The sequence below is a fragment of the Eptesicus fuscus genome, chromosome 4 (genome assembly GCF_027574615.1).
Source record: "Eptesicus fuscus isolate TK198812 chromosome 4, DD_ASM_mEF_20220401, whole genome shotgun sequence".
NCBI classification, from domain to species: Eukaryota; Metazoa; Chordata; class Mammalia; order Chiroptera; family Vespertilionidae; genus Eptesicus; species Eptesicus fuscus.
The window spans coordinates 105,796,956-105,809,267 of NC_072476.1; the positions used below are offsets into that span (position 1 = coordinate 105,796,956).

General features: G+C 43.5%; 1 protein-coding gene across 1 annotated transcript in view; it reads left to right on the top strand.

Moving 5' to 3' along the window:
* The first annotated feature begins 9,649 nt into the window (after positions 1–9,649).
* Positions 9,650–12,312, top strand: part of C9 (complement C9) — a 33,199-nt gene continuing 30,536 nt past the window's right edge. The window contains exon 1 of the mRNA XM_008155597.3: positions 9,650–9,732. Coding sequence (XP_008153819.2) covers positions 9,650–9,732 — 83 coding nt within the window. The remainder of the gene's footprint in view (positions 9,733–12,312) is intronic.

The following is a 12,312-nucleotide window of genomic DNA, read 5'->3' on the forward strand; positions in this document are numbered from 1 at the left end:
TCCTTTCTCCAGTCTGCTAGCTCTTGCCAATGAGGGAAATGCATTATTTGTGTCTCCTCTCCTTTTCCCTCTGATTCTCTTTTCAATCAGTTTTGCTCCTGGGTTCATATCTCCTTTTCACAAGAAATGAAGTTTTGTGGGGCAAAACCTTTAATGATTCACAAATCTGAACTCTTGTCACTTTCTCAGTAATTGCTAATCCCAGTAACTAGAATTGCAAATAGGACAGCCTCTATCCTTTCTGTGGAATAGGGGCCATCCTCTTGAGCTGAAGTTCCAGGAGAGCAGTTAATGTTGAAGAAAACCTGAACTGGACTCAGCAATAAAGGACAACACATCACAAAGTTAAATGTGATTGTGCCAAATATGTTAGGTGCTTATTTGGGGTTATGCTAGACCTTTATCAAGTAACTGGAAAGTTTTCTGGAAGCCACAACCTCATAGTTAGTTGGGAGATAAATAGGGAAAAAAAACATACACAAAAACCTGCAGAACAGTTATTTCCTCCTATCATTGCAAACCGAATGTCTGAAATATTTTTCTCTATAACCTTGGAAACTACCCAGTTCATTTTCAGTCCTATTGCTGGCACAGTTCTGGAGGGTTTGTTCTTGCCAAAATGAGTTTTATTTGTTTATGTTGGGTTTTTAATGTTGTCTCTTGACCCCTCATGCTCTCAGGTTCTTGTGGGTTTTAATCAACCACATACATGTAACCTTTAGGTAGAAGAAGAGGATGACTGCTTACTATCTAAATAAGATACTGGCCTCATGAATCTCTATTGATTAGCCCCAACTAGTCAAAGCTAAAGTCCCATAGTTTTTTGTTTAATGGTAATAGCTCATCATATTTGGCATAGTTTTCCATCTGGCTTCCTACTCAGTCATTATAAACACAGACTTGAAATAGTATTTTATATGTCCAAATACCTAAATGTGCTAAACTGGAGGCAATTATTTCTAGATAGTTGAATTTTTGAAAGTAGAAAAATTTTTTTAAAGTGATGATCAGCCACACAAATATTTTATACATACTTGTTTTCTTGTGCACTTTCTGTATGCAAATAAAGCTATGAATTTACTCATTTCAATAAACTGGAATGGCAGAATCTCATGTGTGACCATCAGTTTATTCTAACATATAACCCCTGTTCTGTGTTGATGTGCTAGGGTCAAGATATAAAATATACCTGTCTTAGGAAGAAATGTTAGTTATAATACATTGTGAATGGTCACAAAGATGAAGAGGAAGTGGAGATGCATTAAATAGGACCATAAGTAAATTATCATCTGATATCTTTCAATTCCTTATTCTCCTCTATCAGACCTACATCCCTCCTTCCTGGGAGATTAATGGGAATCCAGTGGATAAGCCCTGCACCAGCACAACCTCAACTGATGTCAGGAATAAAAACCCTTCAATAGTGAACTCTTGGCTCACACATTTTACTCTTTGCTTATTCTTGTTCTTGTTTGACCTCACCAGGACACAACCGTGGACTGGCTCAGGCTGGCGCAGGCCATTCAGGAGAGCTTCTGTATGAGGTGGGCCGGCCAATGATCAGTTATTTTTAACCCTAGGACACCCTTAAACACTCGCCCCTGTATAAAAGTTCGAGGCTCTCATTCTTTTCAAGAAGACCTAGACGTTTGAGGAAGATGACCCGAAGGCAGGCCTTGCTTGGATACAGAAATGTTGGTGCTAAACTTGATTCCTCTAAGAATAAGAGAAATTTGGTATGTGTGTATGGTGGGAGCGGGGAGGTGTCATTGATTGGTGTTTACTGTTATGGGACGTTCGGTATTACTGTTTACCTTTCCCCTGACCTGAACATTTGCTCTCTTTCTCACAACAATGAGTAGAATATAAAGAAACATACTCCACACAAAAGCAGCTTCCAGAAAGCCACAGGTGGAGACGGTTGCTGATAAGCGCATGTTGCACAAATTACCTGATTTATCCAGATGTCTGCAGTGTGTCTAACCCACTGAGCCCATGTACCATTTCCAGGTGGCATCTGTAAGATCTTGCCAGAGATTAACCCTTGCTCATGTGTGCTAGGGGAGGACACTGGTTTCAGCATAACAGGAACTACTGTTGACCAAGCAGAGGAAGGTGCTTACTGAAGTGTCCCAGCAAAGTGGAACCGGACCTCGTCTTTATCATCTCTCTAGTCATGGGTGCTACTCAGACCTGTATGCCGGAAGTCCATCTCTTGTGGTAACCCTCTTCTACCTGGAAGAGGCTTTCAGTTAGGTATCAGAGAGATCTAAGCTAAAAGCTGAACTTGAACAGTCGGCATGCTCCCAAATGCCTCACATAAAGGCAATAAGAAAAGAAAAGGTGTTGATTTTCTCAAGATAATCTTGCATTTGAGAGACGCTTTACCATTTACACAACAGAATGTCATTCTGTAGATATCGTTCCCCTGTGAGGCGGGCTCTGTTTCTGCTCCATCGTGTCTGAGAATGGCCGTGATCTGCTCCACCTCTTCAGAGAGTGGTTTCCATGGTATTTCATTGTAAGACTGAGTGTTGTGGTAGGGAGATCTTCTCAGCAAGTGATTTCAACTCTTCCATCAAAATGTTATCTGTGGTGTCCAGAGAGAGCACAATTCTGTGTCTTTCCTGTGCTAAAAGCAGGGAGGGGGAAGCACGGAGGACGCAGCTAACTCAGGAGTTTGTTGACTCTGCAATAAACTGATGAGTGAGGACTCTGACCCAAATTCCCGAAAAGGTTCAATACAAAGTCTTCTAGTGAAAGATGGGAGCGCCCCAAAAGCCCCTGGCAAATAGTCAAGCTATTACCGCTGGAGGAGATTGCTAAATACTAAAACACCTGACTCCTGCTGGGAAAGGTTTTAACTAATTCCCTTCCATTCAAAATAACTAAGACCCATGTTCTAAGTTGATGGGCCAAACATGGACATATACAAGGCTGTGAACTGGCTGCAGCCTGTTAACATTTCCTAATTACAGCAATGCTGATGGACAAGGACCAGCCACGTGTCAACTCACCCAATGAGGGACCCTGTTGGCCCTTACTTCTCTGGAATTGTGTACTTAATTACTAACCCTCTCTGGTGTGCTGAATCATATGAGTGCCCGTCTCTGGGAAGATGAGAGTATGGGCTACTCAGTGACTAAAATTAGTAGGGGCTATTCTTCTCGCATAATAAAATCTAGATTAATGGCTGCTGGTTTTAGTTCAACAAGGCCCTCAAAGACACAGACTTTTCCCTAGCTTTTCACTCCAACTTTTATAGCCTTTTGGCTCCTAATAGTCACAAAATGGCTGCATAGCTCCAAACAGGGAGGGCAGAAAGAGAAAAGGCAGCACAATTCAATGTCTTCTCCTTGTTCTGGGCATTTCAGTTGTTCCCAAGGATTGCCTGGTGGACTTCAGCTATGCCTCATGGCCACTGCGAGGTTCAAGGGAGACTGGGAAGTCAGGCTTAACGTTTTATCAACTTCTATAGTGAAGATAGTTAGGGAAGAGACATGGCTGGCTAGATAATTTGTGAGACCTAGGGCAAAATAAAATTCCTTTGTTCAACAGGAAAAGAGTGCCATTTGGGGCATTAAAGTATCAACTTCTTTTCTTTCTGCAATTTATCCCATATTGTGGTGTATTTTATCTGCTATTTAATGTTCTAAGCAACAAAAAATTAAAATTTTAGATATTCACATGAGTTTTACCACTGATCTTTAACTCATAAGTGGAATCACTGAAATACAATTTGCATTTCATAAGTCCTACATGCACTGTACTTCCTTCCTTCTGGAACAATGGAAGCACTGCACTGTTCTTAATTCACTTCCTGACACACGTACATTCTACTATAGACTCTAGTTTACTAATCAGTAAAGAAAATAGGGGGGAGAAAAAACTCTGTGTTGTCCTATCTTTCTTTCTATGTCATTATTTTCAGCGTAAGTAGGTGGCTAATGCAGGGACAGAACACTAATAAGAAAGGTCTGACCGTGTTTCTTGATCATTTGTGTTTTTTTGTGTGTTGGAAGCAAGTTCTAGTTCAAAGGAACAGTGTGACTTCTCAGAGCTGTCACTTAGTCATGGACATAATCCACTTAACCTTATATTCACTTTTGCTTTGAGTTACTGAACTCCTACACCTTATGAGCTCACCTGAATTTCATGTTCAGAGGGCAACATGAACACTGTGTACAAATGGGGTGACATTTTCCATGCGTATTTCCTCTGTTCATGGGCATGCTTGATTTTCCCATCAGACTTTGCTTTCAAAACAAAAGTTCAAACATAAAATTAAGAATCTCAAGATGGCAACAATAGAGCACTGAAGCAAGGATGGGGTCCTTCTGAATGCTGAGCCCTGAGCACTGGGCAGGTTGCATGCCCATGAAGCCAGACTTGGCAGGAAGGCCTTGGAAATGGGTGGTGGATTAGCCAATGCGACTCCCACATGCCGGGATGATAGTTAACCCAATGTTGGCCCACCACCAAATGCAGATCACAGCAGTCTTTGACTTCGTAGCACTCTCTGGGCAGAAGACAAGCACATGGAAGGCATAGTCAGCAAAGCCCATGGCAAGGTACCTTGACTAGAAAGTGGAAGCAAAGAGTGCAGAGGACTGACTAGTTTCTGTGTGTGAGTAGCATGAGAATTACCAGAGACGATAAAAATTGGAAGGAGGTAGGGAATTAAAAGCCACAGCACGGTAGGCTTCAATGTTGACATAACCTACTTTGAACTCAAGGGCTGTGCCATTTCAGTTGGATCCGTTGGAAAGATATCGAGGGGAGGACTGTAAAACTCCTGAGCTCTTACTTCCTGATTGGCACAGGGGGATGTGGAAGAGGGTATAGAGAGGATAAATGGTAATGGAAAAAAATATATAATAATAAAATAAAATAAAATGCTTTGTAGCTCTCCATTTTACTTCATTGCAAGCATGACACTGCCAGATTTGGCAGACAATAGTGGATTCAGGAATAGGTCACAGAAGTCAATGAATAATAACAGCAACCTACCCAGAATTTACCACCTACAGACACTATTCCTGAATGTATTACAAATAAATAATTTAATTTTCATATCACCTCTGAGTTGGGAAGGGACTACCACCACCACCACCACCATTTTACAGAAGAGGGCACTGAGGCACAAAGTCATGGAGTTAGTAAAAGGCTAAAGTGAAATCCCATCCAGTCTCCAATGTCCTTGCACTTGACCTCAAATTAACCACTTAACCACTCCATTGCCTCTAAAACCGACACCATTCCCTTTACAGTGGCATATCTTACATTCACCAAGATTTTATTCATAGTACTTTTCCTGTAACCAATTTGCTTGTCACAAAAATGGATGAAAAAAATGTTTTCATTCATTTTTAATTTGGCAAGTTAATCACTGTTTGACCTTTCTAGAGCTCGCTTTCAGCATGGATTAGTTATCACTTCAAAGTTTGAATTTTCTAATTCTCAGTGCAACACAGCAATTTAACCTCACATTTAGTCCATTCTAATTCAGGGTTTACAAGTGAGCCTGTTTGTTTTTAATGCAAGCTTCAGACTACCCACAATGAACAATGGGGTGTGAGCAATGCTCTCCCAATTTATCAGTGGTTCTCAACCTTTCTAATGCCGCGACCCTTTAATACAGTTCCTCATGTTGTGGTGACCCCCAACCATAAAATTATTTTCGTTGCTACTTCATAACACAACCCACAGGTTGAGAACCGCTGCTGTAGAGCCTAAGACCATCGGAAAACACAGATATTTACATTACGATTCATAACAGTAGCAAAATTACAGTTATGAAGTGGCAACGAAAATAATTTTATGGTTGGGGGTCACCACAACATGAGGAACTGTACTAAAGGGTCGCAGCATTAGAAAGGTTGAGAACCACTGTTCTACATGATAAATAGCAAATCATCCTGCATCTGCTTACAGTCAGGTTAGATGCATGCCCTGTGGTCAATGAGGAAGACTGATCACACATTTCATTTTATAACAGGAATCCTGCTGTGTAGTTTCATCAAAATCTCCCATCCAGTGGCAGCATGCTCTTAATGAACTGGTTAAACCTATGTATTGATGACACTCAGTTTATTTACATTCTCTCCTCCAAAGTTCTTCAGGATTTAAAAATCTGTATCAGTGGTGATGACTTTCTTAAGCTTTTAATTTGACAAACACAAACCTTTGAACTGTAAATGTTGAAAACTGAACGAGTAAACACAGAGCAGAGAGACAACCGGAAGCCCATCGACAACACACACACAACCCCATGAGAGTGAAAAGCACAAGTCAGCGAGGAGAGAAAAAGTAAATAAAGGAGATGATGCTGGACCAGACACAGGATCAAGTTCCTGACTTAACTCATCTGTAATTATCAAGCTGCCCTATCCCTAGAGAAGAAAGCTTAGCGAACATGTCTGGAGAAGACACATGTATTTCCTAACAAGGTCTCAAACAGTTGCTTACACAACACTTGTGTGCAAAGAAAAACGTAACTTTCTTCCTTGCTTTTTTATTTCTTGCTTTATTTCTCTCTTTCTTGCTCCAGTCTGATCTTCCTCCCATGCCTCCCCTTTGCTGGGTGAAGGTGCCAATATGTAACCTCAATCCAGTCATTATTACTCCCTCCATAAGTAACTATCTCTTTTAAATATGTGCTCAGTAATCCAAATATCTTTCCTTCTTCCTGCTCTCCTCCATGATAATGTTTAGTAGTATGAGGGTGTGGGGGTGTGGCGGGGAGGCGGGTGTTGAGAAAGGGCTAGATCCTCAGACAGGTCCTTATGCTGTCCTCTGGTTCTTCCAGTCTCTGCAGCATCACCTCATCTACCTTGTTGCTACCTATAGCTAAAGCTTTTGACTGAAGATTGTGGACTCTATTCTTCTCCATGCAGTTGGGGGCCCTGCAGGGCCTGGTGGTTCTCCCTGCTCCCTGGGCCCCCACCTTGGCCCTCATAACTCTGGGCTCCTGAGGTCTGATTGTAAGTGCTTCTCCAGTTTCCCCCTCAGCTCCAGGCCCATGTTGCCCTTAATGTAGCAAGCCTCCCAGCAAGCCTGCCAGCTACCCCCACTCTCCCTCCTCAGGTCAGAGGGGAGCTTTGACGGCCTCTGTGGCCCCTGGTTGCCAAAGAAATCCAGGGAGCCAAATTCAGTCCCTCCCGTCTTGCCAAGTACATGGCACAAACACTTTTATTCTGAGTTGGCTTCCCCATACTGGGAAAGTCTGGAGGCTGTTCTCCCAGCGTTTCAGACGGCAAGGACAGAAACACCTATCTTTGATCTCAACCTACGTATCATGCTGGCTCTATTCTGGGTAGTTGGCCTGAAAAACTTACTCAGAACAGACATCTCCCAGCCTTCTTCTCCCACCTTTGTCTTCCCCCTCTCACTAGTTCTCAGACTGGCAGTCTTTTCACCTATTCTGCATAATAACCTGGGTCGTCCCCACTGCTTTGAGATGCACATGTGATTAATTGCTTTTTTATTCTACTGTATCTTTCCTGGGAACAAGCCTCAGGGTTCAGCCTGGGAGTTGTAAAGGGCCAAGAAAACATTATTTTAAAAGAGAAAAAAATTAAAGAGAGTTTAAGATTTGCAAAGCGTCATCTATTACATTTAATTGGGTTGACATGTTGTTAACTGATAAATCTGAATTGGGTTTGGTCCTCAAACACTAGTTTCTTTTTGTCCAAGTCTAAAGTTCCAGAAGCCAAATACATCTCAACCAAGTGAAATTAACTGACCAAAGGCCAATGAAAGGATAGATAGTCAGAGACAGTGTCCACGAGATTTAGGCAAAGCAGTGGAAAATGTTATAGGTGGGAGTGGTGCCAGATTGTTTATAGATGCCGGTGCAAGGAGTGGAAGCTGTATGAGGGAGTTGCGTTTCAGAGAGGAGTTCATTCATGGACAGGGGATTCAGAAATAGTATGAACGATAGACCAGCAGAAAGATGATAATCTGGAGGGAAATGGAGCAATCAAAGAGCTGGATGGCTCAATAAAGCCAAAGAACGGGGAAACAGAGTGTGAGAGTGAGGTAATCCTGCATGGCCTGCATGTAGACCTTACACATTGCTTACAAATATCAAGCTCAGGAAAGCCCGTGAAAGTAATCCCATTAGACACATCAAGCTCTTGCAAGAAAGGGTGGTGAGAGCAGATAACTTTCACTGTAGGTAGGACTGTTTCTGGAGAAGGAGGGCAGTCCTGGGAAAACTACCTCTAAATCTGTTACCTCCACAACTTACCCCTGCTTTATTGGTCTTTGCATGTGATAATGTTTGAAAATTTACTCCGCAAACTTTAAAAAGTACTGATGCAAGAGCCTGTTCCAGCTTAATTCTTACAATCAGGTGGAGGTGAGCAGGGGTCAGTGTTTTTTCTTAGGTCCCCAAGTCATTCTACTATGCAACCAGTGTTTTTTTAAATTTTTAAAAATACTGACCCAAGGATATGTTTATTGATTTTTAGAGAGAGGAAGGGAGGGAGAGAGAAACATCAGTGTGAGACAGAAATATCAATCGGTTGCCTCTCATACATGCCCCAACAGGGGACCAAACCTGCAATCCAGGTATGTGCCCCGACCAGGAATTGAACCCGTGACCTTTCAATGTACTGGACAACACTCCAACCTACTGAGCAGCACAGGTCAGGGCTCAACCAGTGTTTTAAGAGTAGCTGTGATGGCCACCTTTTCAGGTACTTCCAAAACACCTTCCCCTTTCCGAAAGTCCTGGAGAACATGCAAAAGGAAGTGGGGGTGGGGGGTGAGTGGCATTGTTTATGATGGGTTGGAGCAAATTGTTCCATCTCAGAATCTTTCATGCTGACATAATTGATCATGTGTTTCTGGACCATATTCTCCTAGGGCAGTGGTCGGCAAACTGCGGCTTGCGAGCCACATGCGGCTCTTTGGCCCCTTGAGTGTAGCTCTTCCACAAAATACCACATGTGGGCGCACACGTACAATGCGATTGAAACTTCATGGCCCATGCACAGAAGTCGGTTTTCGGTTCTCAAAAGAAATTTCAATCGTTGTACTATTGATATTTGGCTCTGTTGACTAATGAGTTTGCCGACCACTGTTAGGGGATAATGTAAATGCCGTAGGGAGTTGACCTGAATTCTTCAAAGTCATGCACTACACCTGTAAAGAAAGCTGGGTTGTAGGTGCATCTGACACTTCGCCTTTCCCATGTGTGCTAATAGCCCACACAGCTCGTTTTGACACTGGGACTGCTCTGTGGGGCCTCCCTCTCCAGCCAGCACAGTTCTCTTACTAATTCTGTGTTTATGCCTCTATGGAAATTATTAACAGACCTTTCTTTCCCAAATTACACACTCCCTTTTCCTCAGAATCTCTGAAGATGAGCAACACTTGGTTGGTTGCTTTTGTTGTCCTTTTAACACCGCTGCTAATCTCAGCCAATTGAGCATTGCCTGAATATACTTGTCAATACGAGAAAACAGCAGGCCAAGAATTATGAAATATCTCTCCTTTGATTGGACTTTGCACCCAGGAAGGCAATTCAACAAAAATCTGATAAAAAAAACAAACAATTGTTCCCGGTACCCTCACCCTCTGCTAATAAGTGCCTCCGTGGACCCAGCTGGCCATTGCACTCAGAGCTGCCCAAGCAGAGCAGATGGCGGGGGGCCGGGGCTTCGCCTTGGCGATATGGATATGCGTGTTAGAAATCAGTGTCCTGACAGCAGGCCCCACTCCCAGGTGAGTCCCTCTTCTGTTTTCTCTGCAATTTCACTGCGGGCTTGGACACTTCAAGGTCTACTTCATAGCAAAGCAGGTAAAAGATGTTAACCCACCTTGAGATATGTAGCCCCAGAATTTAAACTTTGAAAAAGGGTAAGAACAGGCATGGGTGTGTCTTTGAGAGTTTTCCGAGGAAACTTGCTGCTGTTTCTTGGCATTTCTTTAGGGGTGAGGGGGGGCAAAAGCATTCAATGCTAAGGCTGAGATAGTCTTTAAGTGCTTGGAATGCTAAAACAAAGCTGATTTTCACTCGAGTAGATAAACCTGGGTTTATCAGTATCTAACGTCTGAGAAGTTTAAAGCTAAGGAAATTAATCTTTCCCACGCTCTGTCTCAATGTCTAACACTGAACCTATCGAAGTCATCGCCCACTGGCCCCCACATTGGGCAAATGAACCATTTGTGCTTCTCGTCCTTAACACCCCAAGCTGTGTGGTCGCGCTCTCAGCAAAGAAACGTACTTTCTCTCCTTTTGCTCTGATCCTCACTGGAAACTCGAAGCCCATGCCAAGCCGGTGGGGGAACCATACCAACCAGACAATACAGAACATCTACACCATACCCAGAATTGCTGGAGGACAGGCCTTGTGACCCCATCCAGCATGCTCTGATGACGGTACTGAAATACTGTGAGCTGTGACAGGATGGCTGGAGAAATAGCTTCCCAAGCACTGTCCCCCTGCCCAGACATGACTGATCTGCATTCAGTGCTTCTTTGGTCATTTGACTTGTGGTTTAACTCAATTCTGTTTTGGACTCTGATGTCCACCTCAAGCATCTCTTTGCCTGCCTGGCAGCTGCAGTGGAGGCTGCCTTACTGCCTGGACCCCCATGGCACGTGGTTTGCCCCAGGAGGGGGCAGGGAGGTCCTACCCAGTCCTGCAAGGGCTTGAGTCCAGTGCTCCGCCAGGCTTTCCCCCATCTCACCTCCTCCTCTTCCCATGGTCTCTGAGAAGCATTGTCCCACCTAGATAATATGTTCATTTACTCGGCATCAGGTACAAAGGAGAGTTGGAGAGTCAGCTCCTGAGAGCTGCTTTAGCCTTCTGGTACTTACCCTGACCCTAAATAAATAAAATAAAAAATGATAATTTAACAACCCACATTCCTGGATTGTGACTCCTGCAGATTAAAAATGAGAGCCTGTGGGGAAGGCTTCAACTGCTTTGAAGTTTGTACCCCCTGGGTCCTGGCCACGCTCAGCTGTTTCAGGGAGGACCAGAGAGCCCCCTTGGCTGGCCCCCAGCTCCGAGCAGCTGCGCTGCTCAGTGGACTTGGCTGCGCGTTCCCACCGCCATGCCCTCGCGAGTTTGTTAGGGTTGCCCTGCTCTGCCCTTGGGAACAGGGTTGAGGTCAAAACAGAGTGTTCAGATCAGTCCTGAAGTGAGACACATTGTTCAGCCAGAGAATAAAGAGTTTTTAAAAGTACGAATTTGATTAGAATGGAGCCCTAGACTTCCCAAGCTCAGTTCAAGGGGCCATGACTTACAAACTGATCCTGTAAGCTATTCAAACGCTCTGTACCTTCATTCCCTCATCTGTGACGTGGTGGTTGTATCCATTTCTTAGTATCACCAACTGGGTGCTTCAAACCACAGAAATGTATTGCCTCACCGTTCTGGAGGCTAGAAGTCTGAAATCGAGCTGTGGGCAGGGCCGTGCTCCCCAGAGGCTCTGGGGAGGATCTTTCTCAGTGGTGGCCAGCAATCCTTGGCATCCCTGAGCTTGAAGCTACATCATTCCACACTCTCTATCATCACATGGCCACCTTACTTCGTCTTCCCTCTGCGCAAGTCTGTCTGATTCTGAATTTCCTCTTTTGATAAGGACACCAGTCATATTGGGTTAGGGGCTACCCTAATGATTTCATTTTAACTTGACTTTTCTCTGTAAAGACCCTCTTTCCAAAAAAGGTCAAACTCTGAGGTACAGGGTAGAATTTCAACTTAATAAGGTGTCTAATGAAGGTTCAATATTATAAATGGAATGTACTTACAGCTAAGCCTGTCATGTGCTATGAACTTGATACATGTGACATATCCTTTAAAATAATAACACTGCCATTACTTCCACTTTGATATGCTTTCTGGTTTAGGAGAGGAAGGGATGGAGTTACAGCTAGCATGCAGGGGACATCATGTGGCTGCAGACATTTCATCTTAAGTCACAGCTGCTGTGAGCTATTGCTGTGGGAGATTCGCAATGATCATTTTTTTTTTTTTTTTGCAAACATGTGTGTGTCCTTGAGAAAAGGTCGTGAGGGGGATATCATCTTGTATGTTTCTCAAGGTAGAATAGAAGTGTTGAAAAACACTGTGCTAATACAATAGCAGCTCATAACATAGATCCTGGAGCTAGGTGACCTGCGTTAGTTTACTAGCTCTGTGACCCTAGGGCCTACGCAAACGCCTTAACTTCTCTAACTTTGTTCTTCACCTGAAAAGTGGGAACAAAAATGTGACCTGCTGGGAGAAATTCCTGAGATAAAGAAAGCAGTGTGCTTAGCCAAGTAACAGGCAGGTGGTGAGTGTGTGATGA